At 50.4% G+C, this 22,252-nt stretch overlaps 7 protein-coding genes across 7 annotated transcripts; 4 read left to right on the top strand and 3 right to left on the bottom strand.

Annotated features, from left to right (window-relative positions):
* Positions 1-6,021: 6,021 nt before the first annotated feature.
* On the top strand, positions 6,022-7,133 carry M437DRAFT_89283 (uncharacterized protein; the record flags this gene model as incomplete). Its single annotated transcript, XM_041029015.1, has 5 exons — positions 6,022-6,094; positions 6,146-6,233; positions 6,283-6,642; positions 6,696-7,016; positions 7,073-7,133. 5 exons carry the CDS (start codon positions 6,022-6,024, stop codon positions 7,131-7,133), a joined length of 903 nt encoding a protein of 300 aa, XP_040874654.1.
* Positions 7,134-8,397: 1,264 nt separating this feature from the next.
* On the bottom strand, positions 8,398-9,679 carry M437DRAFT_61163 (uncharacterized protein; the record flags this gene model as incomplete). The annotated part of the gene is made up of 2 exons (XM_041023884.1): positions 8,398-9,333; positions 9,359-9,679. 2 exons carry the CDS (start codon positions 9,677-9,679, stop codon positions 8,398-8,400), a joined length of 1,257 nt encoding a protein of 418 aa, XP_040874655.1.
* Positions 9,680-10,333: 654 nt separating this feature from the next.
* Positions 10,334-10,868, top strand: M437DRAFT_70638 (uncharacterized protein; the record flags this gene model as incomplete). The annotated part of the gene is made up of 2 exons (XM_041025516.1): positions 10,334-10,513; positions 10,566-10,868. 2 exons carry the CDS (start codon positions 10,334-10,336, stop codon positions 10,866-10,868), a joined length of 483 nt encoding a protein of 160 aa, XP_040874656.1.
* A 529-nt stretch (positions 10,869-11,397) lies between these two features.
* On the bottom strand, positions 11,398-12,500 carry M437DRAFT_89285 (NAD(P)-binding protein; the record flags this gene model as incomplete). Its single annotated transcript, XM_041029016.1, has 3 exons — positions 11,398-11,745; positions 11,805-12,394; positions 12,458-12,500. The coding sequence occupies 3 exons, from the start codon at positions 12,498-12,500 to the stop codon at positions 11,398-11,400; spliced, it is 981 nt and encodes a 326-aa protein (XP_040874657.1).
* An 805-nt stretch (positions 12,501-13,305) lies between these two features.
* M437DRAFT_89286 (NAD(P)-binding protein) lies at positions 13,306-14,172 on the top strand (the record flags this gene model as incomplete). Its single annotated transcript, XM_041029017.1, has 3 exons — positions 13,306-13,342; positions 13,395-13,468; positions 13,519-14,172. The coding sequence occupies 3 exons, from the start codon at positions 13,306-13,308 to the stop codon at positions 14,170-14,172; spliced, it is 765 nt and encodes a 254-aa protein (XP_040874658.1).
* A 544-nt stretch (positions 14,173-14,716) lies between these two features.
* Positions 14,717-15,622, bottom strand: M437DRAFT_89287 (uncharacterized protein; the record flags this gene model as incomplete). Its single annotated transcript, XM_041029018.1, has 3 exons — positions 14,717-14,791; positions 14,854-15,539; positions 15,610-15,622. 3 exons carry the CDS (start codon positions 15,620-15,622, stop codon positions 14,717-14,719), a joined length of 774 nt encoding a protein of 257 aa, XP_040874659.1.
* Positions 15,623-19,843: 4,221 nt separating this feature from the next.
* Positions 19,844-21,090, top strand: M437DRAFT_61173 (WD40 repeat-like protein; the record flags this gene model as incomplete). The annotated part of the gene is made up of 2 exons (XM_041023885.1): positions 19,844-20,923; positions 20,974-21,090. 2 exons carry the CDS (start codon positions 19,844-19,846, stop codon positions 21,088-21,090), a joined length of 1,197 nt encoding a protein of 398 aa, XP_040874660.1.
* Between the last annotated feature and the right edge of the window lie 1,162 nt (positions 21,091-22,252).

Here is a 22,252-nt window from a genome sequence, read left to right on the forward strand (position 1 = left end):
TACTGGCAACCATCAAATTACCTGGTATAAAGATAATCGAAGTCGGAGGCACTCATGACATCGATGACTGGGAACAATGGACACAATGCCACCAATGCCAGGGAAGCAATGAGGAGGACATTCTGTTAGTGCCCCTATTGCGAAGAGCTCATTGGTACCTGCTGCATCTCGACCGTAGAAAACGAGTGATTTTGGTGTACAATCCCGACCGAAGAGTCACAGACTACCAGCTGCGTGATATATGCAAAGCTATTATTGACAAGTACACTGGTACAAGCTCACAAACATGGAAAGAGCCCACTGATATCAAGGTACCGAGCTGCGTTTGCGTCTCAAGATAGGTTCGGCTGACTGTCTTAACTAGATCCCACAAGAAGGCTGCGCAAATGGAACGGTATGCGTGTCTTGCTTACAGCTCTCAATATCATCGTTCGGAAGCCTTTCTCAAAAGATTACGATGTTGATCAATGGCGGCTTCTGTTTACATCTGTGGTCCAAGGATCTCCTGTGGCATTAGAGCACGACAAACGGGTTTTTGCCGACTTCCCTAGTTATGACTTCGAACTTGTAAAGCTGAGTGTTGATGAACTAAAGAAGCTATTAGACCGATGTGACACGGCTGATAGCAGATTGACTAAACGGATACAATCTGCAGATGATCACATCTCAACGATTGCAAGGCTCCATTCCAGCCTCGTTTACATGATTATATTATGAGAGATTTAGCAATTGTAATATTTCAACAATATTACATATCACGATCATTGATGAAATTACTATGAAGTTATATACTTTAAAATTTTTTAAAATTATTTTTATGAAGCACTTATATTATTCCCTAAATTAGGTCTATGACACGTAGTGCATACATGAATACCAATAGGTATATCTGTAGGTATAGGCTCAGATAAATTTTGATGCTATAAAATTGAAATTGTAATACACACTATGTAGAAATTAAAATATACTCCAAAAATTGTTGTCCGAACGTATACAAGAATATGAGAGCAAAAAGTATCAGCTTCTGCAGCAAAAAACCCACTCAAGTGTACTTCTGCAAGCTGCATACAATATCCATGACAGTATGGTCAGGTACCTAGAATCAGAGCGGTCAGATTTTGACAGAAAAGTACGGCCCATCATTCAGTCATTGGCGGCTAACATGAGTTGGAGCAACGGACACGACTTTGAATGATGATAGGTGGTTGGAGTTCTTGTTGGGTACTGCCCTATTCAATCTGCGACATGCCTTGAGCGCATCCGTTATCGCCAATCCTGCAAGGAAGTTACAAGATTGAAGGTTTGAGACTTTTCCAGTCTGGAGTAATTACGCCTACAAGGAATAGGATATCAACGCCTTGTCAAAGAAATCTGCTTTCGTGGGAAGGGTTCAAGCACACTTGGATGTACTAATGGTCATACCCTTCTGAGTGTGGAAAGCGCAGAGTACAATAGATGAGACATAGTCTTTACCTCGGCAAATTTCTACTTCGTGAGCCGCAAATTGGCTCAATTGAGTACCTCATCAAACACAATGTTTTGCCCTGATCCCGGGTCGACTTCATCTGGCACAAGTGAGCGACCAGCCGAAGTTTCATTCTTGCTATCAACGTTCAGGACTTAGATTGACCTTCCGAAGGACCGGCATTTCAAGACTGCCTGACTTCCAAAACACCTCTAGATCCCAGCTATTGGAGTGTTCAGGTCTTATTCAGAGTACCGGGATACGCTCGTCCCTTGGCTCGCATAGACAATCGCAGAAATGTTTGTTTGCCATAATGAGGCAATACTCCATGCCATAAAGATTGTTAGTATACTTGATGAGTATCTCTCCAGCCTCGTTGAAACCTCTTACTCAAGCTCATGACCCAATGGCGACCAGCCCAGGGTGGACTATCAAGATTCGTCGGAGTGCCAGAGGTGTTGTCGTCAGTCATCGAAATCTTCGTTACTGGCGCATCAGGGTCTCGATTGTGAGATGAGGCTCCCTCAAGCATAGCTTCAGGCGTGAGGTTCGAAATTGTGGCTACTTCACCATCAACATCTACCTGCTAATTTAGACAATCTGCGAGCAAATCTGGAGAACCACTCTGGGCCGAAGCATGGCTGAGTGCAGTGATTTCAATTTCCGCGCTCTCGTCGATGCTCGATTAGCAGTTCTGTGTTGTATTTTCTGTCCTGATCTTATCTCCATAGGCCCTGGACGCTTGGGAGTGCGGCCGGCGGCTTCTGCAAGTCCATTGAGTCTGCGCCCAACTGGTCTCACTTGCCGAATGGTGGCACCGGAACTGGATCGAGTCGTTATCGCCGCTCCGGTGTTTTCAAGCACAACTTCCGGTGTTGGAGTTAAGGTGACCACTCCGCGGTTACAATTCGACAAGCGTGCAACTGCCTCGTTTGGCGTGGTAGCAGGCACTCCATCGGTTCCTGGTGCTCTCTCAATAAGAGCAGGATACTTTTGGTGATGAGAGTAACGGGCTTGCTGTTGACCAACAGTTCAGAATGTAAAAGCGCACCATCGTGACTTGCGCGCGTATGGATCTCAAGCACACCCTACGTCTTGCCTGAATCTTGGTATACACGATCTTCGTCACGCCTGGAAATGTTAGAAGGGACATCCAATACCAAGGTAAGCCTTGCAATTGAGTTTAGTTTGACCTCTGATCTCTGATCTCATCGCCTAACGGGACCAAATGTTTCGCTGCGTGACTGCGAAACAAGCAGCTAGACGAAGACGTAGCGGCGTACGTCAAGGCCCACGGATAGGCTGGCTGTTCACGCTGATCCCCTTGAGGAAGATTCAGCTGTAATTTACACACATAACGTACTGTTGTCTCGTTGCCTACTCGGTCTCAAGCAGCACTTTGTGAGTCAACATCCTGCTTTCGTGTAGCGTTCGAACGGCCGTGACATTCGTTATCACATATTCGGCGATCTGTACCTTACCTGCAACTCATGTTGCGCTTTCAATGGAATCGATCAATATACAAAGCTACAGTTTTTTGGTTCCGTGCCAGAGATTGTCAAATTCTGATGTATGGTTAAAGTTTATATCACGATCATCATCGAATATTCGCAGCGATGTTGTGATGTCTTCTGATTCATTTCTGGCCTTGTCAAAGTATGGCATGAATTCTGCCATGACCCAGCCTATCCCGATACCGCTCGCCTACTTGACAAGATAGAGAAGAAGCATCATGACACCCTCCTCGAAGCAGGTACAGATCAGTGAGCAAGCGAGTTGAAAATGGACAATGATGTATCGAGAAAATTCACAAGTAAGGATGTATCCTGCTCTAGCAACGGCTGTTTCTCGGGCTAGCATATGTATTGAGCTCTACCTTGTACATCTGCCTGATCCTCCTGCATTAGGATTAATGTCAAAGTGCACGATGCTGGAAATTTTCTATAGCATGGAATGCGAACCCATATGATATCTCTTCGCGCCTCGTATCGGTACCGACCCTGAATAAGGGAAGCCTGCCGGTGGGTCTTATCAGCGACAGAAGCCTCCTTGCATCTAAGAAATGTTGTGATGGAAGCACCTTGGGTGGCGACGACGGTGCTAAAATCTCTTCAAAGGGCAGAATGGAACAACAAGGAAGTGTAGGCCTGTCGGCTGGGTATAGGCATTCCTGAAATAAGAACCAATGTACGAGCACTATGGTCGTCAACAATGGCTCCCATGTGACCAGATAGTAGGGACTTACAAGGTTGGTACTGGTCGGGTTGTGGAGGGCGTATGGCTGCATGAACGCGCTACGAAGAGAAAGGCTGTCATAAGAAACAGCCTCTTTAATGGCCCTGTCAAATGCTATGCTGATCGGTGGAAGAGACAGCGGAGTTGTGCGGGTGGAAAGGCGATAATGGATTTGTTTGCGCGCGAGCAGGTTCTCGAGATATGCAGCACCATCACTCCCTTATAGCACGACCTTTGAGACAAACAACACCATGAAGACACTCTTCAGAGATGTGTAAGCTGTCAGACTGCAGCAACGAACCTGAGTCCTGACGCACGCACGAGTACCAAGCTTGGTTGTGATTGTAGTCTGTCTGACGATATGTAGTCACAAGTCTGAAGAGAGCAATGGCACCCATTATGAGGCATTACCTCATTCCCCCTCTCATTCGTAAAACTCCTATTGAGCTCTAGTTGTACGTGTTATTATACGTTTCTCATCCACTCCCGTCGTTGTTGTTGTACTGATTTCATTCTTGTATTCGTGTGCGGCTCGAAACGTGAAACCATGTTTTGTGAGATGGTGGTTCAAGAGAGGGACAACTGCTTTGTTCTCCTAAGCGAAATTCTATTTGTACAAGAGTCACACGCAGGTGGTTTGTAGACGTAAGTAAATCTTAGAAAGATTACAACATGCCCTGCAAGACTGTCTGTAATGAGCTATACAAAGTTACATTCGCTTTTCTTACAAATTTTTAACACTAAATACGACCTGGCGTATCACGTAAGCTGGTGACGTGACTTCTATTTGTGACGAAGTCTACTAAACGCAAAGTGATTCATGGGCCAGCTATTCACTTATCCTCACGTCCACAAAGCATGCTTGCCGCGCTCGATAGTCTCTAGAGTACGGAAGATTTTTTGTAACCCATTTACTGTCGAATTGGTTTGGCACAGTTTACCATGTACCACCTATCACCATATCCAAGCCCTGGCGTATGGCTTCAGGATCCTAAACATTTACTGGAGAAAAAGCGGAGAGAACGAGCATACGCACGGGTACCAAAAGAGAAACAAGAGCCGGTGGGAAGATATGACAGCGCACCGCGGCTTGGCCCTCTCCTAGATCGATATAACTAGCTGGAGAAGCGTATCAGAGATCTAGAGAGAAAACACACCGCCCGTCCTAGGACAGTACGTCTATCGACACTCGCTTGGCGATCATACCAATCCGCTAGTGGAAATTAGGATTGGGTGGGCTAAAAATCCCTGGGTTTCGGCAGCAACGCTTACGCTCGGTTTTAGCACTCGATGAGCTTAGTGATATAATATCTGCTCAATCCCTGTTTCTAGCGTCGAGCGACTATGCTCGATCCCTCGAGAACAACAGTTGTTGTTCTCCATCCTTAATGCCTCTTCGAACCACTTCCAGTGCGGAACAGTCTGTTCATAAAAGAGTCGTACAAATCAATCGTGTGCATCGTTCATTGGGTAATCGTTTCGGGCGATTCCAATCCAAGTTTACTGTCACCAGAGCAGAGACTGACTTCGATGGTTGGCATGGATAAAGCTAGTCGAAATCTGCGTTCACCACACTCCAAGAAATGTTTGCACTTATCTCTACTGCTAAGCTACAAAAGCCAGATTGTCAAAAAGTGGAATTTAATGGCTATACTGTAGTACCTTTTCTCTTCCCTTTCTCTTTTTCCTTCTCTCTCTTTGTCTCTCTCTTGCTCTCGTGACACTGGGACGGGTAGCCGTCGCCATACACCTCCCTGGTCTACTTGCTAAGATGCTATGGTGCTATGTCTTCACTATTTTGATTGCTCCGCTTTCGCGTCCTTGCTTCATATCCATCATGTAGTATCCCAGAGCTTCAGTCGCGCAATTGCTGAAGACGATCGCTCTACGGAGCTTCAACTTTCTTTTGTCCTTCAGTGTAGGCTCTCTCTATAAAATATTCGTACCGGTAATCTGCCTACGTGGTCCTAGAGCTCGAAATATGTTTGGTCGTTCTTGGGCGAGTGATCAGAGACCAAAGCAAATACAACATTCGTGGTCTGGAAGCTACCATTATAGCTGTGCGAGACATATCGATGGAGAATTTAGACCTCGAGCTTGAGCTCATCAATTTCGTTTTCAACTGTGCGGCGTTTAGTTGATAAGATAATGCTTTTGATCTCCATTGCAGTGACTAAAGTCAGACGACCTCCTATTCAAACCACTTCATGTCCAAACTACTTCCTATGTGGAGTCTTGTTACTTTCTTCCACTTTCGTATTATGACTTGAGCGCCTTTGCATAATTGGCGCCTACTCATCGAATTCGCAGCAAGAACAAACATGTCGGTTGACTACCGTCCTTCGGTGTGGAGCAGCGCTAAGCAATTCCTGGCCGACTCTCTCGGGAAGGATGGTGAGGTGATGAGCATGTCGGGAACAATATCGTAGCGACTAATGTCTCTAGGTCCTAGAACGAAGGTTGTTGCAAAAGAGTCGTCGGCGGAGGAAGCAAAGTACCAGAAGAGAAGAAAACAAGTGAGAGAAGCTCAGAAGTATGACCAGGTCTCTCGGACGCGCGACAACTCTCTGACAACATTCCAGGAAGTACAGGAATAAACAGGGACACTACGTCCTGGCTCTCGAAGCACGCCTTGTCGAACTACAAGCAGACTTTGCAACCGCTAAGAAAAGAGCTGCGTGCATGGAGGCCGAAATTGAACGTCTGAGATCCTCACCATACGCAAATCCTTCCTGGTCAGCACTGCAGAAAGACTCAATAGCATGGACACAGGTCTCGAATACATCGTACGGTGCCCAAAGACTGAGTGTCGAACTTGACAACCTTGTACTGCCTGGGACATCGCGCCAAGATCTTCTATCGGAAGATCTCACCTCCCTCGCCAAGGGCTCTTCTGTCAACGAGCTCGAGCTTACTCAGCTAGGCATTAACTTTGTTTTGTTGTGTGCAAAACACTACTTCCGGATAAGAAAAGACCGCTAACTAGTGAGCGCAGCCTTGAACGACCGTGCCTTGGGCATATCACCTCGACCTCTTCCGAGTATCTCGAGCCCTGCAACCATGGTTTCCAGCTGCAGTACCATCTCCTTGCTCGAAGAGACAACAATGGCGCCCGGGATTCGGCTCTGCGTTGGCCCGTGCCGCAGACTGAACTAAGCAATCTGTTAGCCCTCAGTCCAGACTTGACGCCTTGGCAGGAAATTACTCCCATCCAGATGTGGCAGCAGATTAAGAGTCATCCTGGATTTGAAGCTTGTGCTGCAGCGAGTTTTCGTGAACTTGTATCGCAACTCTCGAAATCGACCCGATGTTATGGGTAAGAGGCTCACATGTTGTACTGCGATCATGGTGTACTAAACCAGATGTTTCTAGTTTCGGTGCCGTCGTCAGTCAAAGCGCTTTTGCGAAAGCTCTGACTAGTCACCTCGGATAGGTAAAGGCAGAAGGCGAGAAAAGGGTGGGTTGAATGCAGCGGGAAAGGCCTTTCATACGTATCTGAGTGCTGAAAGATCACAAAAGTAAGCAAGGGTCAATGCCTGAAATCACGCAGAATTCTGGGCGTGTCAATTGATGCGGTAGTTGGGTTGATGTGGATTGCTTCAGGAGTTGTTGCGCGCGCTGCGACAAGCGGCTAGCGACGCTTAGGCGTTAGTTGCGGAGTGCAACGAATTACATGGCTCTGATTGGCCAGATCTTATCTCCTGGATAAGATTTGGTGCTCCGAAACGCCAGATAACTACGTGTCACGTTCGTGCCAAATTTGCGCGTTACCCCCACCGAAGCTCCGCACGCAGTCGAGCGAGCGACTCGCTCGACCCAGAGTCAATTTTTGAAGCTCAAGTTGCTGACAGGTTCACCCTGGCTCGATTTACTACACCACGACGACGAGGTCGAATTGGATGGACTTTAGCAATTGAGACACCTTGTGAAACACAGGAACGTGTAAACTAGCCATTTCAATTCGACTTCGAAGCAATAGTTGGCATATTTGAGCTAGGAATGTCAATTTCGAAGATTCATTTCAAAACTGATTTCATCTCCGAGCCGACACCTAGATACATTCGCACGCGCTTCGAAGTCAATCAAAGCCTATAACACTCTGAGGGACATGTCTTGTGCATCGACTCGAATTTCCAGGCAACTAAGCGACTTCAGAGTTACGGCCCTGGTCTCTGGTTTTATGCCATCACGTTTACTGGGATGAACCAACGCACTCTACCTTTCTGGAATCGGACACGGCGCAGGCCCCCTCCCCTCTTAGGCCGTGCTCCTTCTTGCGTATTGCTCAGGACCTCGGCCGGACTACAAAGGACACAGCAGATATCCCATAGACTGCACGTTGACATCAAGAGCTCTGTACTCTCTACAAACCATGGGGGGGATTTCGGCTGCAAGCCCTCGAAAAAAATCCTTTTGTTGAAGTGTCCGATGCTGCTTGAGCTCCTTGGGATCAGAAAATCGGACAGAAGGTTGTACAGTGGAGATTTGACGTGTGGTTGTTTGAGCAGCTTTAGACAATCTCTCAACGGTCATCAAGCTGCTGGAGAAAGAATAGTTACTCGATTCATTGCTTCCGCAGATCATCATGATACAGTAGCAGAAGTACGGCCTTAGGGCATCTAAAGCTACATAGTGTTACTGCTTTTAAGCATGAGCAAACAACACCTGACAGATGGCGTTAAGGTGAATCTTAGTTCTCACATCCACCACTTCTCGTATACTGCTAGACCTTGCGCGTTCGCATCCGCGCCAGGAATCGCGATATTCTGGATTTGCATAGCACTCTTCGGGCCACCACTGACATCAATCGTACAGATGCTGGCTGGAGTGGTACCGTTGCCCGCAGCGAGGAACCACATCTTGCTGCCTGAAGCTCGGAAGTCGGTCATGGCAGGGTTGTCGTTAGGAGGTGAGTACTCACTAACAATCTCGCCAGTGGTGAGGTTGGTCTCTACTAGGCGGTTCAGGGCAGCATCCGTGATGAAGGCAGTGCCCGTGAAGGACGAGACCTGAGCCCAGCACGATGCTTTCTGGTCGGTGACATTGGTCTTGGCCTTTGGCTCGGCAGTCAAATCGTTCAGATCCAAGACCACAGCACCGAAGTTGGCTTGACTGGAGACCACATAGTCGCCGCTCCAAGGGATTACGGCTGATCCAAATTCGGCACCCAAGCCAGGCGGTTTGTACTGTTGGCCTTGCTGGGAGACACTTCCGTTCTGGAGAACTGTATACTTCTCCACGAATCCAGGAATGTCTCTACCGTTACCCTTTGCGAACACGATGACCTCGGATTCATCCGCATTGAAGATGATGTCTCCAACTCCGGGGGTGGGACCGGTCGGTGGGTTTTGTGTTTGGCCGACATTGAATCGGCGCAGCGCATCAAATTCGTTCATTCCACAAGTCGGATCCAATGAGGCACAGCTGACACCGGCGTTGATGCCAGTATTGGCAACGCAAACAATCTTGTGCTTCATCGAGACAGCCACCGACACAGGGAAGTCGCCCACGGAGCTCCGAGAAGCAAGCAGCATTGGCTTCAAAGGATTCCAGGGATCGATGGCGAACATGGAGACCGAGTTCGAGCCCGCGTTTACATTGAATAGAAACTGAGGAGCATTAGCAACAAAGATCTTGAAAGACGGCCCTAGCACGTACGTCTCCTGCAACGACGACTGAGTCTTGGCTGGAAAGAGCATCAGGCCGATCAGGCTCGCCAGTCATCGGGTTGATCAGGTTTCCTCCGTTACCACCAGTGGCAGTAAGTATGCTCTCAGCGTAGAGACTACCATCGGCGGAAGCTGCCATGGCGACAATCGAATTCGGGACAGTGTTTGTCATGGTATAGACCACCTTCCGGCTTGCAAAGCTGGAATCGCAGACCACTTCGGGTACCAGCCAAGGCAAAGTGTCCCTTACGAGGGCAGCGCGAGGCAGCACTCTTGCCTGGGACGTGACCACCGTAGCGGACAGAGCCATGAGACTGCTTGCGACGTGATGCATAGTGTAAGGAATATCCGGATTGTGATGAGCTGCGCCTAGACAATTGGTCGGGTAAAGCGAAGACGGTCGATTTGATTGGGGGGAGTTTTTTTTTAAAAAAAAAAGAAAAAAAAAAAGAGCATTTGTGATGAAGCTCCAAACATAGTCTCATATAGTCCAAGGCCAATTCACAGGCCATGGTACTGTCAGCCGTGTAGCATGTCATGAAGGGGTCCGAAGGTTGATTTGATTCCGTAAACATGACAGTTTGTCGCAACGCGTACGATTCCAAGATTGCGGCATGTATGTGGCATTCGACATTCGCAGTGTATCCATGATCGAGCGGTGTTGACAGATTCAAGTTCAGCGCTTGTGCGAACTGAATTCGGCTAGGACTGTTGAGATGATGATGGAATCATGGACCTACCGGTGATAGTTGTGGGATTCTGGCACGGATGCTTTTGGATCACGTAATCGAGTCGGAGTGTTTTTCGACTGTGGTTGCCGGGCACAATCAGCATGCTCCCTCACGCCGTGGAATGAAGATGGAAGAGAGCCCGATCGGCAAAGACGACCTTGATCACATAAGCTCGTGGTCGCCAGGTGCAAGCCTAGAATCCCAAAGACAACGGTAGAAAGGTGGGCTGAACAATGTCAACGCTTCCAAAGCAATACTTACAGAAGAGCCGCAGACCCTGGTTTTCGTGCTATCAAGATCAATCATGGGGCCAAAACTACGACCGAAACTCCCCTTTCACTGTCGAAGGCTTGGTAGTCGTCATAACAGGCGTTGGTAGCGGCCTTGGGTCCCAAGTAGCTCTCGCTCTTGATGTAAACCAATTCTGTCAATTTCTTCGAAGCCGATGCTACCACGTAATCACAGACAAATGGTGCGAAAGCGGTCTACATCTTCGGTCGCCGTCAGGAAGCATTGGACCGCACGATCGCTGCCTCGAAAAATAACAGCATCGAAGGCATCATCTGCGACGTCACTTTCAAAGACTCTCTCGGCGCTGCAGCCTCTCGAGAGCGTTCCGAACAAGGATATATCAATGTTCTCTACACCAACTCTGGCGTAATGGGACCTAGCACCTCTATTTCCAGCTCAGATAAAGACTTCAAGTACAAGCCTTTTAGGATGTGTCTGGGTTGGTGCAAGTCACGACGGTTGCATGCCGGAAATTGATCATGGGGATGACTGTGGTTGATGTAGAGCAGCCGGATCAGCCAGATCAGACATTCCGACTTGCCCTGCCCTACACCAGCCGGTATTCAGACTGTAGATGAAGCATGCACAGCACTTACCTGCGTAGTCACTCGTATTGGTGCAAACATGATTCCACAATCACAGGGGATAGTAAACAAAGGTATGGCAGCACCATCAAAGCCTCATTATGGATATTGCTTGACTGACAGGGCCATCGCCAGTCTCACGATGCTGAACCCCGATTGATTCGAGTTCGTACGCCACTACTCACACCAGGGATACAAGCAACAAGTAGATGAGCGGCTCTCCCACCTGATCGCATCCTGTATAGTAGGCTAAAGAGAGTGAAAGAGAACGATTTCTAGAATGTGCTACAAGTTGTCAAATATGTACAAGATGAAACACGCTTGTGACAAGCGATTGTCTGAAATCCACTGTAGTGCGACTGATATCGTTCAGATGTACCATTGACAGATCATGATGTGAGACTCCGAGAAGGTGCAGTGATCTAGATAGTGACCGTCTCTAGATCAGCATGCATCTGCTCGAGAATGCTGTTCTGCCTGGGTTTGAAGCCCATAGCAGCAGCGCGGTCGCCCTTCATTAGCATGTTCGCAGCAACAAGATGCTTGACTTCTCCATCGCCTGCTTCATCAATGGACACATTTTTCGGCTCAGAGCTCGAAAAGATTCCTCTTGCGTGCATCACCTTTGCAAGTTCGGTTGCCATATCTTTCCACTGAACTCTGCTGGTCTCGACCATGTAGTAGCGACTGTAGGACGTGCCCTGAGCAGGACCTCTAGCGGCAACCTCAGAGATTCTGACGAGAAAATCAATTAAGTCAAGGAGATGGGTCTAGAAAGAATTTGAGCAAATGTTCAAGTGGACAGACTATATTCACGAGGATGACTTACGGTACTCAGTACGGCAGTTCCATCACCAACGTAAGGAACGTAGCCCAGGGGCTTCGCGTTGCCAGTCACAAGAGCATAACCAATGCCCATGGTAGGCGAAGATATGCTAGCGCCTCCGTATACAATTGCAGGGCAGACAATGTAAGTATCCAAAGCGTTGTCAGCGCCAGCCTCGAGCACAAGGGTGTCAGACTGCCCATTGAACATATCCTTGTGGATAGCCTTGATGTCTTCCTCCTTGGAATCGTTCCAGACCTTGCTCTTGGGGTTGAAGTTGCCAGAGGTAGCAAAATCGATAAAATTGCCGCCGCCGCTGATATGAATCAGTTTACCCTTAGCGTCGCAGTTCTTGACTTTCTGTCCAGCGATGATAGCCGCAACCAGATCACCAGTGAAAGAGCTGCCAGCGTTCACGGCTATGTCGTGTTCCGTGCTAAGAGCGGCGACTTTTGCAAAATCACTGAAGTCCCCAACGACGATGCGGTCGGCCTTGAGGTTCGCTGTGAGCTCGCTTTCGGGCTTTGTGCTGCGAACATATGCAGTCACTTGCCAGTCTGGGTGCGCTTGCTTGATGGCCCTGGTGTATGGGGCTTCGGCATACGGTCAGTCTGCTGTTTAGACATATGCGAAAGTGTGAGATTTCATGTGCATACCACCAACAAAGCCGGAGGCGCCGAAGACTACCACCGAGGGCATGCCGAGAGTCTTAGTCGATCGAGAGGCCTGGAAGAGAGCTGATGGTCCCTACAGATAGAGGATTGAGCGGACAGGTACGATATACAGGAGTTCGCACGAAAATGTTTCTACCGGCCGAAGGAATATGGGCTCAGACAACCAAGATGGCTATTGAGCGACAGCTCGCTGTGCTTTTGGGCTTTTGAGATCAAAGGCACACTACGGCTACTGCGTCTGCTTCCTACGTACCATACGATCGACGGTTCAAGGGGATTACAATCATTTCTAAGCAAGATGCGGTAAGCAAGATGCGGTAAGCAGACATTTCTAAGCAGAAAGCACGACGTCGTAAGAGATCCCGCACTACCACATTGCTCACAAACTATGGTGTGCTGCCTTCTGTTGTCCGTGCGCAGAGATATGCGCATTCCAATCGAATCGTGCCGAGAATTTCACCGTTGTGTGCGTCGGCTCTATCACGCTAGGTCCAGGCGAGCTGGGATTAATGGCTTGCTCTGCTTGCTTGAGCCGCATGGGTGCCTGCTAGGATTGCATGTCGTGTTGCAGGTCATCATCACTACTTGTGATCTGCTTGAAAGGCAAGATACTGTCACATGATGACAAATCATGGGTGTGCTCAAGAGATCATGCTCAGAAAACCACGGACTCAAGAAACGTACTTGCTCGCGAGCCATTGTGTATATATAAGGCTGCCAGCCCTGACGTTGGGAGTGTCACTTCCTAAACCTCGACGTATCATCTGCACTTCTCGCAACGGAGGCTGTCCCGTTCCCTTCTGCACATACTTCTGTCCTGCTTCCTAAACATGCCGAGAGAAGGACCACTGAGCGGCAAAACCGCAAGTGAGTTGGATGAAGGTGTATCTATCTCCATCAACTACTGAGGCCGTTTCAGTCGTCACCGGATCTTCCAAGGTCGATGGTATTGGGGCCGCAACCGCCATCGCTCTGGCCCACGAAGGAGCAAACGTGCGCCTTATTCAATGACTCTCTGAGGTCTATAACTGATCACAGCTCAGATTGTAATCCATTACAGTGCATCTGCGGAAGGCGCGAAGAGCGTTGTCGAAAGCGTGCAAGCTATTGGCGTCGGTGCAGTTGCTGTGCAGGCTGATGCTAGTAGCCCAGACTTCGGCGAAAGGCTTGTTCAGGGCACTTTAGATTTCTTCGGGACCTCCACGATCGATATCATTGTCAACAACGCTGGTACAGCTGCTGTTCATCCGACTATCGCCGATGTCCCTGTCGAAGCGTGGGATGATGTCTTCCACACTAACGTTCGAGCCCCTTTTCTCCTGATCCAGGCTGCTCTTCCATACGTTCCTTCTGGCGGTCGAATCATCAACATCAGCAGTGTTGTTGCTAAGATGGGTAACAAAATGCTTACTGTCTACGGTGCCTCCAAAGCAGCTTTGACTTCGGCAGCGGTCGCTATGGCCGAAGAGCTTGGTCCCAAGGGCATTACGATTAATGTTGTGGCGCCAGGGCCGATCACAACGAGCATGTCCATGAAAGGTTCCCCAATCTTTTCCAAGCTTCAAAACAACGCTCATATCAAGAGAGAGGGTCGTCCAGAGGAGGTTGCAAATGCTGTTGTTTGGCTAGCTAGTCCCAATGCCGGTTACGTTACCGGACAGCTGATTCCAGTCGATGGAGGCATTACCTGGCCTTAGCTACGTCACGTAATGAATCTGGAGTTGGATTTTCGCTGTCGAAGTATGTATGTAGCTAGCTGGACGGCTGCCTGACCAGGTAGGCCTGTGTAAATACACCGAGTCTGTCTCTGAGGATCGCGGCGATCCCTCGAGACACGAAAACCAGCCTCCGTAACATAACGTGGTCACTCTAAGTACGGACTAGCAGCTTCTGCGGCTGGGGTTGCCGCGCGCTAAATACGAGTAATGCGGGCACGAAGATATGAAGACATGACAGGGGCGATCAGCGTGGCGTGAGGATTGCTCAGACCCTGCGGAGTGCGTGGGTGACTTTGAACATGCGGCTCCCATCCCTTTTCGGCACGTGGGCCAAATAGTGTGATTCGATAGCTTTCAGCCTCATGGCATACCACTCGTCAAGCCTCTGTATGGAGGAACAGTGCGACACACACCTTGTAGATGACAAAGAGGGCAAACATAGAGACTCTTCGTTCACCAGCCGCCCATGCGCTTTGCTTGGAAAAGCAATGATGATATTTGTCCGAGTGTGGATGCCCTGGTTCTACTTATCGCACAAGACTCTGATGGTCAAGGCTTCCTCCGGTGGCTCGTCTGGATCTTCGTGAACGATGCATCTCTAGATACACAAATCTCGTGTTCCCCGGGTATGTGTGAGATGTGAGATGACCAGGCTCTCACGGCTTGTTCCCACGGCTGCTGGGCAGGTTCTTCGAACTGGGCCTCTCGACTCGTCTCCCAATCTGCCTCCTGACCCGCAGGACTTTCAATCACGAACCGAAAACTGACTTTCATCGAGCTCGGCTTGTTCTTGAGGCTCGACACGAGTGTATTCTTGCTGCCTCGTTCCTGAGTTTGGCACAAGGCGTCGCACATGTGGGTGATCGGATCCTCGGCGGTCCCTATGGCCGCTGGTGATGCGGTCCTTGTGCTTCCTGCCTCAGCCAATAGAAGTTGCTGAGGGCTGCCAGACGAGTCTGTCGAAGCACTCATAGGTGGAGCTTGGTCCACTACTTGACCGTACATTCCCGGCATCTGGTAAGACGTGGGGTCGGTGGTAAGCCCTGTGTCGAGATCTACGCCATAAGCCGGAGGCCATGCCGCACCTTGGGCGCCTCCCTGGCTAGAGTGGAAGAGCGACTGCCACGTATGATGGTACGGAGACTGATACGAATACTGGTTGATCGGGAGATTCTGGAAGTTTGACTGTGGATACAAGTTGGGAGCGCAGGAATATGAATCGAGCATAGAGTCAGGAATCGGTAGCGAGTATTGCGGGTAGAAGGACTGAGGGTTGCTCCACAATATCATCTGAGGAAGACTGTCGGGGTGTCTTTGGTCGTAAGTGTAAACGTCCGAAAAGTTGACTATTTCGTTGGTCAGCGAGCTGCGTAGTCCTAGAAGTGGCGGTCGAGGCAAGGTATGGAAGTCTCATACTAGTACTAGTCATTGTTGCGTATCTGGATCGAAGCCCACAGTGGCACTACAAGGTTGTGATGCCAGCGGGCACAGCCTCAAGTGTCCTTCCAGCTCTATATACCCAACACACTCGAGACACCCAGCCCACCTCTCGCGTCCCGTGGCGCAGACACATGGGCAAGCAGATAGAGCATTGCACATAAGCCAACGGCACGAGAATCCGTTGCGGTCTCATCAAGTGCAACCCCCCATTGGCACATTGCCTCCATGCCGCGCGAATTGAGGAGATGCAGGTTTCGATGCCTGGTCCGCAATATACCAACACTACACACAGACCTTGATAAGGCGTGGATGTGCACTCGACTACCAATCGATAGCATCGGAGCCCAGCACAGTCCCGGCGTTGTGGTCGAAGCCCACGAGTTAGTGGATGCCAAGATAATAGCGCGTCTTCATCATTCAGCGTCCAGAAGGGTCACGAACGAATGGTTCCCGACAAGGCATGGTCGATCAGCACAGCGAGTCATCCCGAGCCGAGGCCCTTGTATCAGACGGGGCAAAATCAAGCATGATCACTGTCGCCAGTGACTGAGAGTGTGGCGAATAAGACCAACTCTCAGAGATCACGAGGAGTACTGATCAAGAGATAGGAAAAGGAAAACGACAAGGCGTCGAACCTGAACGGAAGGGAGGGCTAAGACTGCGAAAGAGCAGCTACGTTGATGGTGTTCCGATCGGCCATCAGAAGTCTCAATCTGACGCTCTCCAGCCCCGGGGTTCGACTCATTACAGAGGCATGCATGGCCCTGTTCCTGGAAATTTGTCCCTCCGCTGGCCGTCATGTCAACTGTCGTTTCGATTTGTGGCATCGGTCGTACCGGACAAAGAAAGAGCTGTGACCAACTCTAACTGGATCGAACGCCCGACACGGAGTGGCAAGACCGCCAAGAGAGGCCTTGAGATCATCATATTCTTGGTTGACAGAGGCACAGAACAATAAGTCCTACCAGTGTACGGAGATGAGTATGTGCTATAGCCATTGCGCTCGGACCGGCTGAGAGAAGTGAGATCGGCGGGTGCAACTTGGTCCGAAAGCACGCAAGACAGGTTGCAGTGCCAAACAAGAAACGCAAGCTCACTGTCCACGACTCGGCGCCGGTCGTTGGTCGAGAATCGAGATGAAGCGTGAGCCATCCATCTATTCATCCATTCATCCTGCGGGGGGCGTTGCTCTCTCTTGCCCGCTAGTTGTGCGCTCGGATCATTGCCGGGCTCTGTGCCTTTCTGGTTGCCTCGAGAAGAGTAGACCGCTACGACGGTCGCTTCTCAATGAGCTTGCGATGGCCAAAATCGGCAGCGGAGTCGGTTTCAACTAGCCCACTAGCTGCCGTCTCCATAGTCGTAGCGTCCACGTGCCCAGTCGTCCGTGCGGCTTTCCCGTCCTTGCCGCTACGAGGCGGGCGTCAAACACCTGAGGGCCCTGGATCAGAGGCGCCGCCCGGCGAGTGGACGAACGCAACGCAACCTAAGGCCGAGAGCGCGAGATTGACACGTACGCAATTACAATCCTTCCTCTCCCACCAGCCTCCATCTCAATCCACAGGTGCCCTAATCTACCAAGCTCTATCTCATCAACCACCGACCGCTAATCTATGTGAGCCAGCCGTCGAGGCCGGATCGTGCATTGCAGGCACGATTGTGTGCAGTGGCAGTGCGGCGCGAACACGTGGTGTAGACGAGCAATCAACCCCGTGCAGCAATGAGAGCCGATCTGCATCCGGCGAACAGGCACAATTGTCCTTTTCAGATACATCGACATATCATTGCACAGTGTTGCCCGCACGAGCCTACCGAACAGTATGAGTGATGGCTTGTCTGTACAAGAGGTAATAAATTATCGATGCAAGAGTCGGGAATAAAATACGTGAGGCTAGCTGGCTAGGCTGACCTGTAAGTGACGGTACCAAGGAACGTGGATGTCTCCTGCATGTTCAGGCACGGCGTCATTATTGTTGCATTGATTGATTGTTCTTCTGAAAACCTGGAACAGCTCACGAGCGACTTGGGCTCTTCTTGCTTTTATTGAGTATTTACCAATCTGCCGGTATATTCATCAATCTCCTCAGACAGATGAGTAAATGCAAGGCCACCCGCCCGAGAGACTCCACTCACGGTGGGAAGTGCAGGAGCCGTGGGTAGTGATTTCCACCGAACTGTAGCATGCTTTCGCAAGAACGAAAAGCGGGCCCCTGCACGTTCACGAGCTCCTGCATGCACAATATGGACGCACTTTGACCGATCTCGACGGCATGGTTTGGCAGGCTGCTACAATACTTGTCCATGTGGACGTGATCGACAAGGGAAATCTAATTTCCTGGTCATGGTCCGCAGTGTTAACATCTACCAGTCACTGAAGCGGCCATTACTTACTGTAGCATGGCCTCACTGCAATTGGCAAACGCACTTGAATTCTGACTACCGGCGCACGGCACGATTATATACACAGGCCGCCAAGAGCTTTTGCTCCGGTGGCGCAACAACAGATTGACAGCCTGACAGCCTGTGACAGGACCCGTCGGCTTGGTGGACGGTATAACCCTGCCTGTATCTGTCCTCACATGTTCTGCTGCGTGTACTCCGCGATCTGAGACAGACTTGACAGTGAGAGCTTTGGATGCTGCAAGAGACCGGCAACACGAAGAGAACTTGTAATAGGACTATATAGACGGACGTCTCAAACCCTCGTCTTTGGAGACAAGATGGGACCATAACAAAGATTGCAAGTGTGCTTTCTCAAGGTAGAAACGCGTGGTGGTTGTTTCTAGGGCTGCTCCCCGGATCTGGCCAGCCGAGCTGCGGAAAGCGTTGAGGTCGCCCAGTTTGCAGCTCAAGAAAGGTACGGACGCTATCGTGAGTGACGGTCGACGTGTGGAGTTGTCAGACTTGCGACCAAGCTTCGCGGCGTCGACACATCCCCACACCTTGCATTTGCGTTTCGATGATGGAAGGAGCGACCGTGCCGCGTCGTATGACTAGCTATTTCATCAACATCGGTTGACGTCTCATCAACATCAACACAATCACTAGAGAGAGAGAAAGAGAGAAACATTGGCACTGCACGGGCGCAACATGGGGTGACGTGTGGATTGCTGCTCCGGTACCTGCCCTATCGTCTTCCTCTCATGTCAGGCCTGCGCCGATCTTGGAATTCGCTGTTCCGGCGTCCTTGGGCACCATCAACCTTTCCCAACGAGGGCTTTGTCTCCATTTCCGCAGACGCCAAGATTGAAGAGGAAACAAGCGCTCCACGACTGCTTTGACTGGTCCGTCGCCCGGAGCCAGTTTTGTATCATTGACTACAGAAAATCGAACAATCGTTGCTGACGATGTCATTAACACGCCTGCACCAGTATATGTCCCTCACGAGTAGTTTGTGCCTCGCAATGTCACTCCGACCGACCAGCCTTGGACGCACTTGCCGCCAAAGTCTCAAGTGTCCGGAGCTTACGACACGCCACTTGCGGAAGACTCTGCTACTATAAACTCCCGGTCATTGGCTCTCCAGTCACACACACGGCTGTCACATACTGTAGCATGGACGGATCTGCAACGCGATGATCAGTTACCAAAATAAAATACTCTGATTTGCAGATGGTAAATACTAAACTGAAAATTGTCGAATTTGATTTAACCCCGAGGCCTGGTCGCCTGGGTGACCCTGCCCGCAACTACCGTCATATGTTCTGCCAGGGATCTGATCCTCAAATCACATTCGTCGCGCATACGCTTGTTTTCCATTGCGAACAGAGTACCGTACGATCTGGAGAAGGTATGTGTCGGGACTACCGCCTCCTGGTATGCGTGATGTGACAACAACGTAGCTATCAGATTTGCAGCCCATCAGGAACGACCCTAAGTCATTCGAAAACGTGCCAAACGCCTTGTTAGCTTCTTGAGCGAATTCAACAGCAACCACATCAAGTAAGTCTTGGCATTTCACAGAAGCTGGAGAGGTCAATGGGAATGACGAGGCACAGGGCAGAAACGACGATGGGAATCTACCGCGGCTAGATCGATCGTGTATAAGGTGTTCTGACGCCAAGATACCTATTGAGCGCCCCACATCGTTCCTCCAGACGCAAGCGGGGCAAGACTGCACTCGTCGACTGACGCAATGATGTCAACCCATCAATCTGTGTCTGTCTCGCTCCGGTCTGTCAATTGCAAACATCGAGTCTGTGCAAACTACTCGATGGATTTCGAAGCCCAGCCGTATCATCTGGCTTTCCGCGCTCATCACGGTCACGTAGTCACCTGCTTGCTACTAGACTCAGAGAGGATTCTGACCGGAAGCGATGACGCGAACATCCATCTGTACGACGCCCATACTGGCGCTTTACAACGGAAATTCGAAGGACATGAAGGGGCCGTGTGGGCAATACAACACGAGGCAGACATACTGGTATCCGGTTCGACAGATCAAACCATCCGTGTTTGGGACATCACCTCTGGTAAATGCCTGCATGTTTTCCAGGGTCACACATCTACCGTTCGCTGCCTCGCTATTTTGCAGCCCGTGAAGATGAGCACGACTTCCGATGGCTCGACCATTTTGATGCCGAAACAGCCCTTAATCATCAGCGGCTCACGAGACTCTACCATGAGAGTTTGGAAGCTTCCCTATCCTGGTGATCGTCAGACTTATCACGCCAGTCCTCCGGATGGCCATAGCGATGACGTCCACTCGCTGCGCATCCTCGCTGGTCACCAGAAAACGATACGCGCAATGGCAGCTTACGGCGACACTGTTGTCAGTGGTTCGTTCGACTGTACCGTCCGGGTGTGGAAGATCTCGACGGGTGAAATGGTGCATTGTCTCGCGGGACATTTGCAGAAGGTATTTAGTGTGGTTCTCGACCACGTGAGCAGTCGCTGCGTGTCCGGGTCAATGGACAATTCTGTCAAGATATGGTCCATTGAGACGGGAAACTGCTTGTTCAGCCTCGATGGCCATACGTCATTGGTAGGTCTTTTAGAGCTCAGCCAGGGCGTTTTGGTCAGTGGCGCTGCTGACGGCACTCTCCGCACGTGGGACCTTGACGACGGAGGCTGCAGGGCCATCCTAAAAGGACATACTGGCGCCATAACTTGCTTCCAGCACGATCTTCAGAAAGTTGTGAGTGGCTCTGATCGCACTCTTAAGTTGTGGGATACACAGACGGGGGAGTGTTTGCGCGACCTGCTCTCAGAATTGAGCGGTGTATGGCAAGTCCGCTTCGACGAGAGAAGGTGTGTCGCAGCGGTACAAAGAAACAACCTTACTTACATCGAGGTACGTGCAAGCGATTGTGACCATGTTCGACCAAAGCTGATTGATTGCAGGTGTTGGACTTTGGAGCAGCTCGAGATGGGATACCAGAGAGCAAAAGAGGACATCGAATCGTGGTCGACCTACGCGGACGTGAGGTTGAGAAGGTCGAGGCAGGAACAGAGACGTAACCAGCAACTACGAATCTGATGTAGCGGACACGGCGAAGAAGATCGGTCCTTCTCTAGATTGACGATGCGATGAGGACGCGCAAGAGGGACAGGCTACAGGTAGGACGGGCCCCTCAAAACTTGTCTGGAACAAGATGCAACCATGAGATGTAGTGAAAAACTGTGCTGTGTTGATAGATGAATGCGTGGTGGCTGCCCCAAAGCCCAACGTCCTGATTGAGCTGTTATCTGACTGCGGTTGATGGACCCCGCGGCCGAGCCATCGAAAGTGCTGATGGCTGGTGTTGAGCACTCTTCTGTAGAACTGTCGATGGGAATTGTTATCGCAGCAATCCGCAGTGGTATCCACACCTTGCTCCATGATTGATATGCAATCAATTGTCTGTCTCGTTTGCTCTGCAACCGGGTGCCAAGCGCTTCGGCAGGCACCGACAAACGCCGGCGGTCACAGCCTCCGCGCTGCTTCTGTTCGAGCTTCGTCCCGCATGCCCCTCCTCTCTATTCGCTCATCCCCCACGACATCCTTACCGCAGCCCTCGACATAATCACATCTTCGTTTCAGATGCTTTCTGGGCACATCGGGACTCGCTCCTGCCTTGTCTCCTCCATCATTTCTGGAGTTGGTAGCGACCATTCCCCCAGCTGACCTCGATCTCGTTCCGCTGTTCTGTACGTTCACCGCTTCCAAGTCTCGCACCTCCGGCGGGCCACCCTCTCGCACTCGTGTCATGGCCGACTCTGGAAAGTGCCGTCGAGGTAAGACCAGCTAGCATCGGCCGTCTGCTGAATGGCTGCGAGCACCGAAGCGGCTGATACGCACGTCCGAGACAACAGCGACCAAGTACATCTGGATGTTTCCACGACTACAGATGGTCTGCGCCGATAGTCATCAACCCGGCAATCTACCACATTGGCAGAGTGATACAGCCGGCTGTCGCTCTGTTCCTGTGAGCCCCTACCTGACAGCACGAGATCATTATTTTTTCCTCTATTCAAGCATCCAAAACCGCTCGGCACGACCCAAGGCTACGGTCACATGGCAAACGTCCCCGCCGGGACGCAGATGTGGATTTAATTCGGCTTGGATCGAGTACAGAAGTGCTAGCTATCTGTGTCCCTGTAAGCCGCTCTGTCCTCCAAGTTGCAACACTAGCGAGCGGCC

The sequence above is a fragment of the Aureobasidium melanogenum genome (genome assembly GCF_000721775.1).
Source record: "Aureobasidium melanogenum CBS 110374 unplaced genomic scaffold scaffold_57, whole genome shotgun sequence".
Classification (NCBI taxonomy): Eukaryota; Fungi; Ascomycota; class Dothideomycetes; order Dothideales; family Saccotheciaceae; genus Aureobasidium; species Aureobasidium melanogenum.